General features: G+C 36.5%; 2 protein-coding genes across 4 annotated transcripts; one reads left to right on the forward strand and one right to left on the reverse strand.

Annotated features, from left to right (window-relative positions):
• Positions 1 to 639: 639 nt before the first annotated feature.
• Positions 640 to 10567, reverse strand: LOC125213419 (RNA helicase family protein). 2 transcript variants are annotated; one of them, XM_048113961.2, is made up of 24 exons: positions 10430 to 10567; positions 9221 to 9329; positions 8995 to 9139; positions 8727 to 8801; positions 8542 to 8631; positions 8264 to 8343; positions 8040 to 8109; positions 7842 to 7927; positions 6824 to 6893; positions 6558 to 6653; positions 6122 to 6218; positions 5691 to 5737; positions 5497 to 5580; positions 5350 to 5403; positions 4965 to 5065; positions 4744 to 4834; positions 4167 to 4331; positions 3183 to 3272; positions 2963 to 3034; positions 2216 to 2314; positions 2047 to 2133; positions 1613 to 1666; positions 1418 to 1497; positions 640 to 1276 (listed from the first exon to the last, which is right to left on the reverse strand). In XM_048113961.2, the coding sequence occupies exons 2-24, from the start codon at positions 9319 to 9321 to the stop codon at positions 1126 to 1128; spliced, it is 2085 nt and encodes a 694-aa protein (XP_047969918.1). In that variant the 5' UTR covers positions 9322 to 9329; positions 10430 to 10567; the 3' UTR covers positions 640 to 1125. The 2 variants fall into 2 exon arrangements, with proteins under 2 accessions (XP_047969918.1, XP_088924238.1); XM_089068112.1 differs by having other exon boundaries at positions 9221 to 9401; positions 10430 to 10547.
• Positions 9996 to 12190, forward strand: LOC125213421 (D-Tyr-tRNA(Tyr) deacylase family protein). 2 transcript variants are annotated; one of them, XM_089068113.1, is made up of 8 exons: positions 9996 to 10351; positions 10446 to 10537; positions 10626 to 10692; positions 11049 to 11079; positions 11165 to 11305; positions 11725 to 11750; positions 11824 to 11873; positions 11942 to 12190. In XM_089068113.1, exons 1-8 carry the CDS (start codon positions 10163 to 10165, stop codon positions 11955 to 11957), a joined length of 612 nt encoding a protein of 203 aa, XP_088924239.1. In that variant the 5' UTR covers positions 9996 to 10162; the 3' UTR covers positions 11958 to 12190. The 2 variants fall into 2 exon arrangements, with proteins under 2 accessions (XP_088924239.1, XP_047969919.1); XM_048113962.2 differs by having other exon boundaries at positions 10005 to 10351; positions 11967 to 12190.
• The last annotated feature ends 2362 nt before the right edge of the window (positions 12191 to 14552 follow it).

Genomic DNA, 14552 nt, shown 5'->3' on the forward strand with positions numbered 1-14552 from the left:
CCCGAATTTCTTATTTATTGGTCGAGACAAAGCGCCTTATCAATTGAGTTATGCCTTTTTTTTTTACTCAAATATGGATTAAAGGAAAAACGTCTTACCAATTACGCTGGTTTTATCATTATTTTATGTGCAACAAGCTGGCGCATGCAGCGTTCGGTCTAAGCCGCCAGGTCAGAAAAATCTACCAAAGACTACGTAAGGCGGGAATACTGCAGGAGTATTTATTATAGCGTGAGATGTTGCATTATTTAACAAACTCAGCAACTCCGAAAGCGATATTTACCTAACCCCCAATATTCAAAGTTGCAATATTTAACGACTCAATTGGCATCCTCTGCCTATTGCTTCGGAAACATAACTTTGTTGCAGCCCCCAACTGTCATTCTTTGAGCATATTCTGGACGACAAAGATCCAAGTGGGCAGACCTCTAGTTTTAATAAAAAAATGAATAATGATCTTAATTTTAAGTTATAGGATCCTTTCTCACATAATTAAAAAATAATATTTCTCATATTCATGAAAAATAGTTAGTGAAAATATTTTTCTAAATAGAAATTAGACTATTTTTGATAGATTGATCGGAACAAAATGAATCTATTTTTAGTGGATTGAGAGAATTATTAAGGAAAATAGTCTAGTTTTGTTAGTCGAACTAAAATGACTTACTTTTTGTGGATCAATAGAGTAAAAATATGAATGGGTAAGCAGTGACGCGCATGCTCATTCTTACATAGAATCAAGATAGACTTGAAACCCGAATATAACTTTTTTAATCATTTTGGAGAAATTGACTGATACCAACTCACATTTGATACTCCATTCCACCTAATACATTTGATTTCACTGTGACGATGATGACACTCCTGATTTTGATGAATTGTAAAGGTAATCCGACTAAGTAACAGCACCACCACCTCAAGGAATCAGCACTCTGTCACTCTGCCTCTTCCGCTCCGAGTTAGCAATCTCACAGAGGTCTGCGACGAAACAAGTTTGCATGAGGTTTATCTAAGCTCTTTCACTGAGGCGCGATGCATACATCTTCAGGCAGACCATCGCAAATGGCGGGAGTGAGCAACCGAAAGGAGCACAGATCAGGCATAAGGTTAACTGTCAAAGGAACACTAGGAATGCAATCTAGGATCAAGCTGTTGGCGGTGGTAGAAGTGTGGAGCAGCCTCTGGCAGCCACGAGGGTTCTATAGTGATGACATTGCGCATGTACTGACGCTCAGTCGAGACAATAGAATGGTAGATCACCCACTTTGGATTCACTCTGCACAATACATACCAAAACCCTTCAATATGGAACACACGTGATACTTCTATTCTTCTAATTTCTATAACATAGTATCTCAAATCAATTTTGTAAAAAATAAGCAATGAGATAGTAAGAAAATAAATAACACCATCTAACCTGAATAATACAGACGAAGGGTGAATATAGACTTCTTGTGAACCTCGTATAGTTTTGTATGCGCCGTTATGGCTGAAGGCCTAAATATAAGCAACAGATAAGGGACACAAATCAAATTATGCTCAGAGCCAACAAGTTTTCGCCAATTAAGTGAGTTTGATATTAAGATCTGTTAACTAGAAAAATAACACTTACTTCTATGCGACAAGCGTTAGAGAAAAAACCAGCAGTAACTGCCTTCCTCACTGCCTGCCGAATCCAATAACCCATTAAAGAAATTAGGAAAGTATTGCATTTTATTAGAAACAAACACAACAGAACATTGAGCAGCAAATTAATCCAAGTTTGTCTTTAAACTTTGCACTTCCAAGCAGTACTAAGATGTTGAAATCAATATTATTATTACCAGTGACATAGCAATCATTTATTATTTTAATCATGCAAGCACATGTATGAGTGGATGAATTAACAATGCTTAAGAAAATTAGGTCCAGCAATACAAACACCATGAGGAAAATTAGGTGCAGGAAAATTATGTGAGGGGACTTTATCTTTGGCTGGTAAGACAAAATTGATTGTTCTTTAAGCTATGCGACAAAGTAATCAGCAGGTGTTCCCCCTGTACTAACCTGCATATTGTCGTCACAAGATTTAAGGGATATGCCCAAACGTTGTGCTATTCTTCTCAACTGTTTTCGAACGTCGTCAACTTTTTTCTGTAGGCAACGCAAACCAAAATCTAAGACGAGCACATTGAAATTTTGAAATTTTTTAATGTATACGATTTACAATACTCACCATTGCATGGTAGTTTATGTGGTTCCTGTGACACCAACTCGAAGATTTATTAGACTCAACATATCCTCTATATACATTTAAGAAGGTAACATGGTCACCCTGCAAAATTATGAGCAGAACCAGAAAATATATGAAAAATCATTTCTAAGAGAGTAAGAATGTTATGAGAGGATAGGCAAAAAAATATGTTGTTAATTCTCAATTTAAAAACACGAAAATAATAAATTCACCCGATCCGTAAAAGCTGAATGGTAAAAAACCAATTACAGTTGGTCTCTTTTTAAGGTAAGACATTAATGTTAAAAACAGAAAGAAGTATAACAAATCCATGACTAACTAATGGTATTTCTGTTACACTAGCCAATCAGATAACTTAGTGGACAATTCCATATGTAATAACCTATGAGTACTTGTTGATAATAACTAGTACAGCATGTGCATATCTGATTTCTCCTGAAGCTAAAATTTTAAGTAGTCAGTATCCGGAACAGCACAATCCAATACGTATGATGCAAGATACGTATAGGATAACCAATATAAATAAGCAACTCTCACACAAAGTCTGATACTTCGGTTCAATTTAATGGTACATCCATCTTCCATAACAACCATCTAACTATAAGTAACTGGAAGGCACTATACGGATATTTCAAAAGCTCAGAACTTCTTGTTGAGATACAAAATATTAAAACCTGCAAGTCAAAAATTGTGCAGAGCATATGATGGATGAGCAGAACAAGAAAGCACCTCAGCAGCAGCAAATCTCAATTTGGCCTCATCCAATTCCTTTTCTGATCCCCTGGTTGAATACCAGATCGACTTCATGGGGACGAAGAAAGATGGGAAGCAAAAAGGAAGAAATGTGAGAAATGGAATCTTTCGCAATCTGAATTATGCGATCAAATAATAGCAGAATGCAATGCAGAGATATTAACTTAATAGAAGTTGCAGAAAGAAGAAAACAAACCTGTAAGGACAACACAGCAGCAATAGTGATGGCTTCTTCAGAACAGCCTAAATCATTTGAAGCTAAAATCATTTTTGAAACCATCGGATCCTGCATATACATTTGCTTAGCAATGGAAAGATTACGATAAATTATGCAACAAAATGTTAACTATCTAGACGAAACCATCGAGACACTACTTTATACATACATACATACTCTGCCAGAGGTGGCAGCCTCACAAAAATGTGAAATTGAAATTATTTTTCATGAGCTTAGATACCGGAAGGGTAAATTAAAGCACCAGAAAGAATCCCGCACAATTTTAGAACAATCATTCTTCATGTAGTGATCGCAGTAACCTGACAAAAATATATACCCTTGATATTCACTAATTTAGCAAAAATTAACATGGTCCCCCTTCACTTTGGTTCACTTTACATAAATAGCAATGATTATGTCATCATCTCATGCATCAGAATTCCTGTTTTCTCTTTCAAAAAAAATAAATAAATTAATAATTCCTGCCCTTTTTCATCCAGAATCTTGCTCTTTGCAAATGAAACTCAAAGTTTCTAAAAAATTTTCTACAACACGACTTCCCCTCAATATATAATACTCTCTTTGTCACACTCTAAGTGACAAGTTTTCTTTTATTCAATGTCCCACTCTAATTGACACATTTCCTAAAATAGAAACGTCACTATCTCTACTTTATTCTCTCTCTACCCAATTCACAAAACAAAACTGCATAAAAAACCATGCCGGATTAAAAATGCTCTACTTAGAGTGGGACGGAGGGAGTAATTTACTGAAATCACAACGCTCCTTACATGACCCTCCTACTCCAGTACACTTCACATAATAAAACAATGATCATCTTGTGCATCAGAATAATTATATTCTTCCATCACAAATTTAATTTGAAAAAGGGGAAAACAAAATTGGGTAGCATACAAAATCATCATTGATGCAATATAAGGAGATTGGGCTTCAGAAACTTACTAGTGGAATTTCAGCAATTTGGAATCCAGTAGGAGATGTAAGTTTTGCATCTTCATCAATAACTCCAAGAGAATACAACACTTCAAGTGCTCTGATCAGTGCTTCAGGCGATGGTGATGATGGCCAGTCAAATCCCAAAATATTGTCTATCCCTAATGCTTTTAACTATCAAGGAAAATTAAAATAAATAAATAAAACGTCACTACGAAGCCTTAAATTGATAAAACATAAAAGATTCAAATCATTCAACGCATGACGGGATCATCAGAAGTTCTTGAAATCACTGCCAGGGTTGGCATGTGACTGAATAGTACAAAAGGAACACAAAAGAATTATACCCAACTAGATCATTCAACTCCCTGCCCTCTCCAAAAAAAAAAAAGAGAAAGCAACGTTTACGTATATGACTAGTAGATGATGATGGACATATAACAATTTGAAGTAATAAAATTGAGTGCAGTAACTCATGTTATTATCTATCTAAAATGAGGATACTTTGCTCGATAGTAAGATGTACAGCCAATTTTCATGATTCAAACAACATTTAGCTTCAAGATGATTTATAATAAACACATACCTGAATAACACACGAAACAAGGTTTGACCTCTGTATCTCCGGAACACCATCAGAAGACATCTCATTTACATAATATTCTTCAGTGTAGAGCCTATTTAAAGTGAAGAAAAGGAAATCATTCAAACCATTCATTTATTCTTTTTCTTCCGTAAGTAGATCCATCCCAAGTTAAATTAGACAATAGTTGTATTAGATCAGAAGACAAGGGTTTAGTTCAGCACCTGTAACACTTTCCTGGTCTAACTCTCCCAGCCCTTCCAGCCCGTTGTCGGGCTGAAGCCCTTGATATTGGAGCCACGACCAGATTTTCAATATCAGTTATCTGTTGAAAAGGCCAATGTAGTTTTAGCTTGAGGTGAAAAATCATAAACTTCTATTTTATTGTTGCTTGACAAAAGATGCACTCAGGTTGTCATTATCTGCATACTTCACATCTATTAACTTTCATTGCTTCCTATCCATATTCCCTATTTAATTCTGCATTTGACAATGAGTGGAACATATGGGTTGCTTCTTAGCCCTTAAAATTTACTGCATTCATATAGCACCACATGATTTGTCAGAATATATTCCATGTAGAATCAAGAGAGTACTGGAAACACATACAGGATTATAGAACCGTTGTTTTGAGAACCCACAGTCAACAACATAGACAACGCCCTGAAATAAGATTAGAGAAGAGTAGAAACAAGGATCAGTAGCTACTTAGAATCAGGGGAGTGTTAGGAATGCCCTTTAGAATGAATATTTTACCTCCAATGTTAAGGATGTCTCTGCTATATTTGTTGATATTATCACTTTTCTCTTCCCGCGAGGAGTTGGAGAAAACACAAGATCCTAGTGAGAAGATTAGAAAAGATAAACAGTTAGGAGATTCAGTTATATAGATGAAGGCTGAGACTCCAATATGTTCCCCTCTTTTCAACAGAAAAGGAAGAATCAATAACCTGATCAGCACGCGGCAGTCCAGAATACAGAGGTAAAACAATCAGTCCTACAAACAAACAGAAGCGAGATTAATAAAACAGAATGAAGAAAATGAATAGGATAAATTAACCACTTACCAATCTAAGTAATGAAGATGGGTACAAATTTTCAAGCAGTTAATAAGATCAGGGGTAGGGAAATTTTGCATGATTCAAGCGGAAGTTATCTTCAAAAATAATACACTAAGAAAGTTGTTAGTTAAGACAGATCAGATGATAGAGACTGAGCGAATGATTAAATAAACCATGTCTATCTCTTGTTTCAGAAAATTCCATAGAAGCCACACTTCTTCAAATGCTTAAACAAAGTTTTCTAGATAAAACAATTTATGGCCTCAAGTGCATAATGAAACAAGTGAACCCTATCAATTCGTTCTGTCTACATGAACTACCTTGGTTTCTGTGGTGAGAATCTTCTGCAAGCAACTGCATTGCAGCATCAATATCATCTTTACCAGTAAGAAATACAAGAATGTCTCCCATTGGCTCCTAGAAAGACACACGATTATGATCTCTCTTATGCAAATTATAATTCATTAATGCAATAAATTTTAGTAAATCACTGTAAAGAGGAACTGATGGCATCTTGTGAGGCATAAATTCAAGTTGATGGAACCTGCCTTACAGTCTTCAAATCTTCCTTGGTAGAAAATCAGCTTAGCCTTTATCCAATATAACTCACAACAGATATATAGATTCATACATATAGGAAAAGGGCAATTCTAACTAGACAAATTTTTATTCTGAGCCACTCTCTACTTTTCTGCATGTGCATCTATGTTCATGCAAATCAGCTAAGACATTATCTGGCGGTAGTCCTCGGCGTACCTGGTCATGAATAGAAAGTATGGTCGAAACTGCAGCTCGAATATAATTTGAAACCGGCTCCTCAACATAAGAGGTTTGCACATTGAATCCTCTACCCTATATATTCAATCCAATTTGAGACATCCGGTTATAAATATCAACAATCACCAAAAATTAGATGGTGTGTATGCATGTGTGTATGTTTATGTTTGTCTGAGTTTGTGTCTGCGTAGCAAAGGGTAGCTCTGCTCTTGTGTGTCCAAAAGCATGATTACAAGAACATATACCTCGACAGAGAGAATGGCGGACTCTTTCTTTGGTCCATGTCCTTCAACATCTCGTCCTTGAAGCCTTCGGCTAGTTTTGATCAAATTTTAAAAAGCATAAAGCTCAGAATTTCAAGAAGATAAGTTTAGGGAATTGCTAATATAAATATAATATTGAACAGTTCCATGATCAAATAAATGTGGTTATGCAACTTCAAACTAGCATCATTGCAGTCATACACCAATTAGGTCAAAGTGTCAAGAAAACCCAAAGAATAATTTAGAAGTTTTAAGGTAAAGCGTCTTACATATGATCTTATTCTCAGACCTGTAAATCTTGAACCCACCAATTTACAACTTTCATTAAGCAGTAAAGTACAATAGCCCTTAAAGAAATGAACTTGGAAGTTGTTCTGGCATAAAAGCATTAACTGGTCTCATCAAGCAGGTACAGTGGAATTGTGGAGTTTAACACAACTACATATTCAGACTGATTTACGCAATAAAACCAAGCAAGAGCACCTTGTATCTATGTATTCTCATGAATTTATGATTAGGCTTTACTCAACAAAGCTACAATAGTGCACTAACACATGTTTTGATATTTCTAAATACTATCAGAACTGATTAGAGCCATTTTTTAAAGAGAAATAGGGTCAGAGCATATTGTGTTACTCCAACCAAAATAAAATACTAATATATCATCACTAGACTAGGTTCGAAAGAGCACATGCCTCCTAACAGAAGAAAACAACTAATGCAAAACTCATTTTTCACCCCAAAAAGCTTTACTAGCACAATTGATTAAACAATAAGGCCATATCAAGTGACACAACTTCTGCTTGATAAGGATAAGTGTAATAAATCTATAACAACAAAATGAAGCTAATTAATATAAGTTCACCTGTATACTATAGGGAGCAGGGGATATCATGACTATAATAAGGGGCAACAGATATGGTTTACCAATGTTTTTGAAGCCAAACAGTCATAACTAACTGCTATATTTATGTTATTCAGATCAGATGCAATGAAAAACCTGCTATTAAAGAAGGCAGCCATTGATTTAGCCTCAATTGTAGCAGATGAGATGATGAGTCGAAGCTCAGGCCGACGCCGTTGAATCTGTTTTCAAACAGTTGCTTTCAACTTCAATAGAAGATATGAAACCAAACAGAAAAATGTATCTCATGAAAAAAGGTGGAGAACATAAGAACCAGCAGGATAAAAAACGTACCTTTTTCAGGAGACCTAACAAAATGTCGGTTGAAAGAGACCGTTCATGAGCTTCATCTACCATGATAACACTGTGCATCCAGAAGCAATGGATGAGCCCCAGGAATTTAAATACAAGCAAGTGCCATTCAAGTCTAATCACTCATCAACACAGCGTGTCACACAGTGTTTTGCCTAGCCAAGTTAGTGAAGCTCGCATACAATCTTTAAAAGGCATAAACTTACCTATACTTGCTTAATAGAGGATCATCCATCATTTCCCTTAGCAAGACTCCATCAGTGAGAAATTTTATCCGTGTTAGTTCCTGGTCCCAGAAAATGTAAGTCATTGTTAGTGTCAATTTATATGTAGATTGTAAACCAAGTTGGAGGAACTGCTGCATAATGAGGCGTAGCTTATGTGTCTACTCCCTTATCAGCAAAAGGCGTGATGAAAAAAAACAACATATGATACAACAAATCAACAGAAATAAGACCACAAGAAGGATAGGATAAATGCTCACAGCATCTGTAATATCTTCAAAGCGAATTGTGTAACCAACTTCTTCCCCAAGTTTAACGCCCATCTCTTCCGCAACCCTTGAAGCGACTGACTGAACACCATATAGACCTCGATTGTTATAATGTAAGTGAACAAGTAAACCCGAGTTTCTTGCATCCAAAAAACAATCTGGAGTCTGCATCATACCTGAACTGCCAATCGCCTTGGCTGCGTGCAGGCTATCATCCGTCCACTGTCCGCCCATCCAGCTTCTTTCAAGAACTGCCCAGTTTCATTGTATTTTCAACCATTAGCATCAATAAGCACAACTCCATATTCAATACCCAAGAATAAGAAGAATGCCTAACACAACACCAAAAACTCCAAATGTAGTAGTAATCAACAATAGGAAAGATCAATAATCAGCTTAATTAAGCTCAAACTGAAGCAGAAGGGTGAATTAAAACAGTAAAACCTGAGGGATTTGAGTAGTTTTTCCACTGCCAGTTTCTCCGACGACGATTGTGGTGGCGTGCGTCTCCACTAAATACAAAATGGCAGTCCTGTTCTTGTACACTGGGAGCCTCTGCCTCTGTCTCTCCACACTCGCGTACCCGTGCCTAATTTCGCACGCAATTAAACCAGCTGACGACAAATAGTCAAGAGGAAGGAAGAAATAAAGCAGAAGAAAAGATACTCACCCTGAGGAAGAAGATGAAGCGGAGGTGAAGAACAAAACGCCGCCTTCATCATCCTCGACGAATCGAGGTTTCTCTGTTCCCGGCTTCCAGAATTTTGACATTCTTTACTCTTCGGGTTTTTTTTTGAAATAATTTGGTTAAATACAAGTAACACCGCCGGAAAATAATTACGATTGCAATCCTATGACCAAGGGTTGCAATTGTAAAATTGAATTGATTCGACATTGTTTTATCACAAGACCTATACTAAATTTTAGTACTATTATTTAGGAAAATATAAAAACTTTAAATTAAATATCTACAAAATTAACAAAAAAGCAATTTTGTTTATTAACTAGTTTTTGATTAATTAGAATCCAAGTCATGTGATCATTTCTCTGAAAGATTATATTTCTTGATTGAAAATGCATTGTGTTTGGTTCATGATTAAGTATACAAACCTAATTTTAGAGAGATAATTATATAATAGTAAGTGGTAGATATCATCTTTTACTAAAATAATCTTATGATTTAATTCAAATAGATCATCATATATTCTCTTTGAATCATTAAAAATGATCAATTATTAAAAATAAAAATATTTTTATTTTTATTAATTAATCAGTTTTACTTTATTCTCTATCTTTGCACGCAAAATAAAAGGTACATAAAATTTCATGTCATATAACAAAATCTTTGTTAGGACGGTTGGAATAATAACAGAATCTTTGAATAACATAGAAGATGAGTAATTTAGTAACCGATAATGGACAAAAGAAGAGAAAAGAAATAAAAGAGTTTTTGAGAAGCAATGTTAATTAATGAATATGATCGAAATTTTAGGGATTGGCACCACTAAAATAGATCGATATAATAGGCTAAATGGGCTTAAATAGATGGGCCGTTTAAATTTTCATTTGAAGTAATGAAATTAGAAAACTAGGAAGAAGAAATTTAGGAAGTATGTTCCCAAATTATGGCGGGTTTATGCAAATCCAACATCCAACCGCATTTTGTCTACAAACCAAACACCACCTTACTGCCCTACGCCGCTCTGCTATCCTACGCCCTAAGCGCACCAGCGGAAGAAGAAACCAAACAATCAAATCAATGAGGGCCGTGGTTCAGCGCGTAGCTTCTGCTAGCGTTGAGGTCTACCTACAATTACATTCTCCCTCACTTTCACCCACTCAAAACGGTGTCGTATGTACTTGGATTACGATTGCTCACCTCAGTTCGATTGCAGGTGGAAGGCCGCTTGATATCGTCGATTGGGCCGGGCCTGCTTGTCCTCGTCGGGCTTCATGAGGCTGATGTTGAATCTGACGCTGAATACATGTACGTATGAATTGGAAAGATGAATTTTTTATTTTATCTTCAGTGTTACTTTTGGAGCTCTCGTTTTGATGTGTTTTGTGTGGTGCAGATGTCGCAAAGTGCTGAATATGAGATTGTTTCCAAACGAAAAAACTGGGAAAGCTTGGGACCAAAATGTAATTTCATTGACCTTATATTTGCTGTTGAATTCTACACATTTTCACTCCCTTCGCTTTGAGTTTTACTTTGAAAGTTTAACATTCACTCTGCTGAACAAAATCTAATTTTGCATCACTGTTAGCAGAACAGAGAGAGTAGCAAGTTTGTATGACTTGAAAAATAATGTCTAAGTTGATGTTTGTGGAAGAGTTTTCCAAAATACAATAGGTGGGAAGGTGTGGCAGTTTTGCCATTCTGTTTTACATTAGACAATATTGTACAAAGAAAAAGAAGGTAATAGCTGTTGAAGAACATGAGATTATTATGCATTTGCTTGAAGGGTGATGGCTAATGGCTTGATGCTCATTGACAGGTTATGCAAAAAAATTACAAAGTTCTATTAGGTAACACTCCTTTTATGCCGATTCCAGTTTGGTTTGATAACTATCGTGTTGGATGCTGATGGCGCTATGGTTTGATTTAGTGCAGTTAGTCAGTTTACGTTATATGGGGTATTAAAAGGCAACAAACCTGATTTTCATGTGGCGATGCCTCCCGCTGCAGCTAAATCATTCTATGCTTCTCTAGTTGAAAGATTTCAGAAAGCTTACCGTGCAGATGCAGTTAAAGGTGAACTTTGTATCTATCACTACTTATTAACTTGGTTCTTATAGTGATGGATAGCATGCAAAAGAATTGTCAAATAAGGCCTTGTAATGCTTTCCTTATTTACTGTGTACGACTCTTTATGCTTAGCTAAACTTCACACACTCCATCGATAAACAAATACATAGTTCTGCTATAGTTTTAAGGAGCGGCTATAATGAATGCTATTACCATAACAAAAGTCTTGTCAATAATTTTTAAGTACAGTATTTTCTGAACTTGGACAAAAATCGCAAAATGATTATCTTTCTCTGCCCAATTAGGTTGCGTGTTGATCGCTTGCTATTGTCAGCCATGAGATGTTGTCCATACTGTTGTTTGTTGCTTCCACAGAAATAATTCAACAAGGTTTATACTAACCACTGATTGTTCATTCAATGCAGATGGTGTATTTGGAGCAATGATGGAAGTAAGATCCGTAGCTTTGTGTCATCACTTATAACTCTGCTCAAAACACTAATATTCTTGTTTTCTGTCTGAAGGTTAAGTTGGTGAATGATGGTCCGGTGACGATGCAGCTCGATTCATCTAAGTAAGTCATGTTTGGTGGAATACCCAACTGTGATAATCTGAATATGCTTGAAATTTATGCTATCTCAGTCCAACGCATCGTTAATATTTTCAGGAATACAAATGGTGATTAGACAGAGAGATACCTGAGATCATATATTACAAGATCTACTTATTCTTGCACTCATCTATGAAGTCGGCCACCTAAACTTAAAATATCCCTCAATGTTACTGTTATCGATATGGTCAGAGCAAACTAACAAATTGCTATTGTTTTATTGAATACTGAATTTGGAGTGTTGAAATTCCTTCAAGCATGGTACAATTAGTTAATTTTCATATCTGAGACCATGCTCTAAGTGCACCTCGCATGTATTGGACCTTCTGGTATGAAGTTTTATTCAAATAACAGATGATTTGAGAATTTAGAGGTAAAAGCTTGAATTGGCTGGCAATGGTCAACTGATTTAATTCAATCATCTTAATAGAACAGGCGCAAATTGAAAATGTCGAGGATAAAGATAAGATGATGATTCACTAGAGAAGCAATAAGACATTATTCTGATAAAAATACATATTTGAGCTCAAATTAAGACGAAGTCACGAACCACCTGCTTTTATATTATATGGAAATTTCTATTCGACTTGTAGAACAATGTTGATTTAAGTTTGATAATTGAAAACGGTATTCACCCTTTGTCCAACAAAATAAATTATTGTAAGAGTTTGCCTGAAAATGGAAGTTTTGTTTATTTTTGCATGCAACATTCAAAAAAACATATACTCCGTATGACTTTTTTTTGTACTCTTTTAAATGCCGGATTATTTTACAATTATACTCCATGAAAGACAAATGGGTTATTTTTCATCACTATTACCATTTTTATGAAAGATCATAATTTTTTTAATATTTTTTAAAAAGAGTAAAGGCCCAAATTAGACCTGAATATATGGTCATTTTACGTTTTTGGTCCTAAACATTATCTTTTGGATTTTGTGGTCTTGAACATATGAAAATTTGATCATTTTAGTCATCCGTCAACATTTTCGTTAAAAACTAACGGTCAACGAGTTTAATCCCGATTTTGACCAAATTTAACTTTTAATTATGATTTTGTTCTCCTTAATTAAAGAGAAAAAAGAAATTCCCAAACACAAATCAAAGAGCAAAAAAACCATTTTTCTCTTTTCGCTTATTCTTCAATTTACCCAAAAACAACTCCTTTCCCCTTAAAAAAAAAAATCAAATCCTGAGCTCAACAATTTCTCCACATGGGATTTCAAATCGAATTTGCAATTAGGGCTCCATTAAAACCCATCTCCACAAAGCCCCGAAACGAGGTTGTGCAGGACGGCAGCCGTCATCCATACAACCAAAACGAGACGTTGGCTCTGTACGACGCTTGGATCAGCGTCTTGTACGATCTTGTCGTCGGGAATCAACAAACCAACAAGTGTTTTTGGAAAAAAGTCACCAAAGTTTACAACCCACGAAGGCCGAAGAACACCTTTGCCCGCAACGTGAAGATGCTCCGCAGTCATTGGGACCGATGCGACAAAGATGTCAAAAAATTTTGCGTGATATACAAGGTAGAAGAGGCGAATTATCAAAGCGGAGCCAGTGGAGCCGACATTCTGAGAGCGGCGTTGCGAGTCTTCAAAGACGACGTTGGTAAAGATTTCAAGTTTGTCGATGTTTAGTCGCAAGTCCACCACCTTGAAAGGTGGGCTGGCGGTGTCGAGTCGGGCTCGAAACGCACGAAGCACACGGCGCGTGGCCACTACTCGTCTAGTGATGGCGGTGAAGGCAACACCTCACGTTAGAGCACGCCAACTGATGATGCAGGGGGGTCTTCTTCCGGTTCACGGAGTCGGCCGCAAGGGACCAAGGCGGCGAAGGCGGCGAGAGCGAGGGGGAGAGAGAGGGGGATGGGGAGGGGCCGCGGCGAATCAAGCCAGGCGGGCGAGGGCTCGGGCCCCGGCACGGGCACGGGCGAGGGCTCGGGCCCCGGCGCGGGCACGGGCTACAACAGCCTAATGTCCATGTACATGGTCGCCACGGTGGCTGACACTTCAAAAATGAATCCTCGCCAATTTGAAGCCCATATGGACGGAATTGAGCATCTGAAAGCTCAACTTGGTATTCGGGATCGATCTAACTTGGGTGCACCGCCGACTTCGGGGGATGATTCGCCGGCGGAGTAGTTTTTATAGTTTAATTTAGAGTATTTTAATTATGTATTTTTTTTAATTTTTAGGATTTTAAATTATGTATTTTTTTTATTTTTTAGGCTTTTAAATTGTAATTTTTATTTTATTTAATGAAGTGTGTTTTTATTAATTGAATTTGTTGGAATTAAAAATAAAAAATGAAATTGAATGAATAGTTAAGGGATGAGATGGTTTAGAGATGGAGGGATGCGGGTGTTGTCTCTTAGTTAAGAGATGAACTGAAAAGTACAGTGGGGCCCATGAATAGTGAATAAATGAGACGATTAAAAGACGGATAAGAGACATGAATGCGGATGGACTAAATTAAGTAGTTGGCAGTGGGTCCCTCTCTGCTTGTGATCACTTTTGGAAGCAGTCACCACTTTTCTTAATCAATTTTTTGTTTATTTACATATTCTATTTTACTATGTCATTAGAATTTCCAATCATGATGACCGACTCTTTCTTTTTTTTTTTGGGTATGCATAAC

The sequence above is a fragment of the Salvia hispanica genome, chromosome 3 (assembly GCF_029641045.1).
Source record: "Salvia hispanica isolate PSC_SH4W2 chromosome 3, Shi_PSC_v1, whole genome shotgun sequence".
Lineage (NCBI taxonomy): Eukaryota > Viridiplantae > Streptophyta > Magnoliopsida > Lamiales > Lamiaceae > Salvia > Salvia hispanica.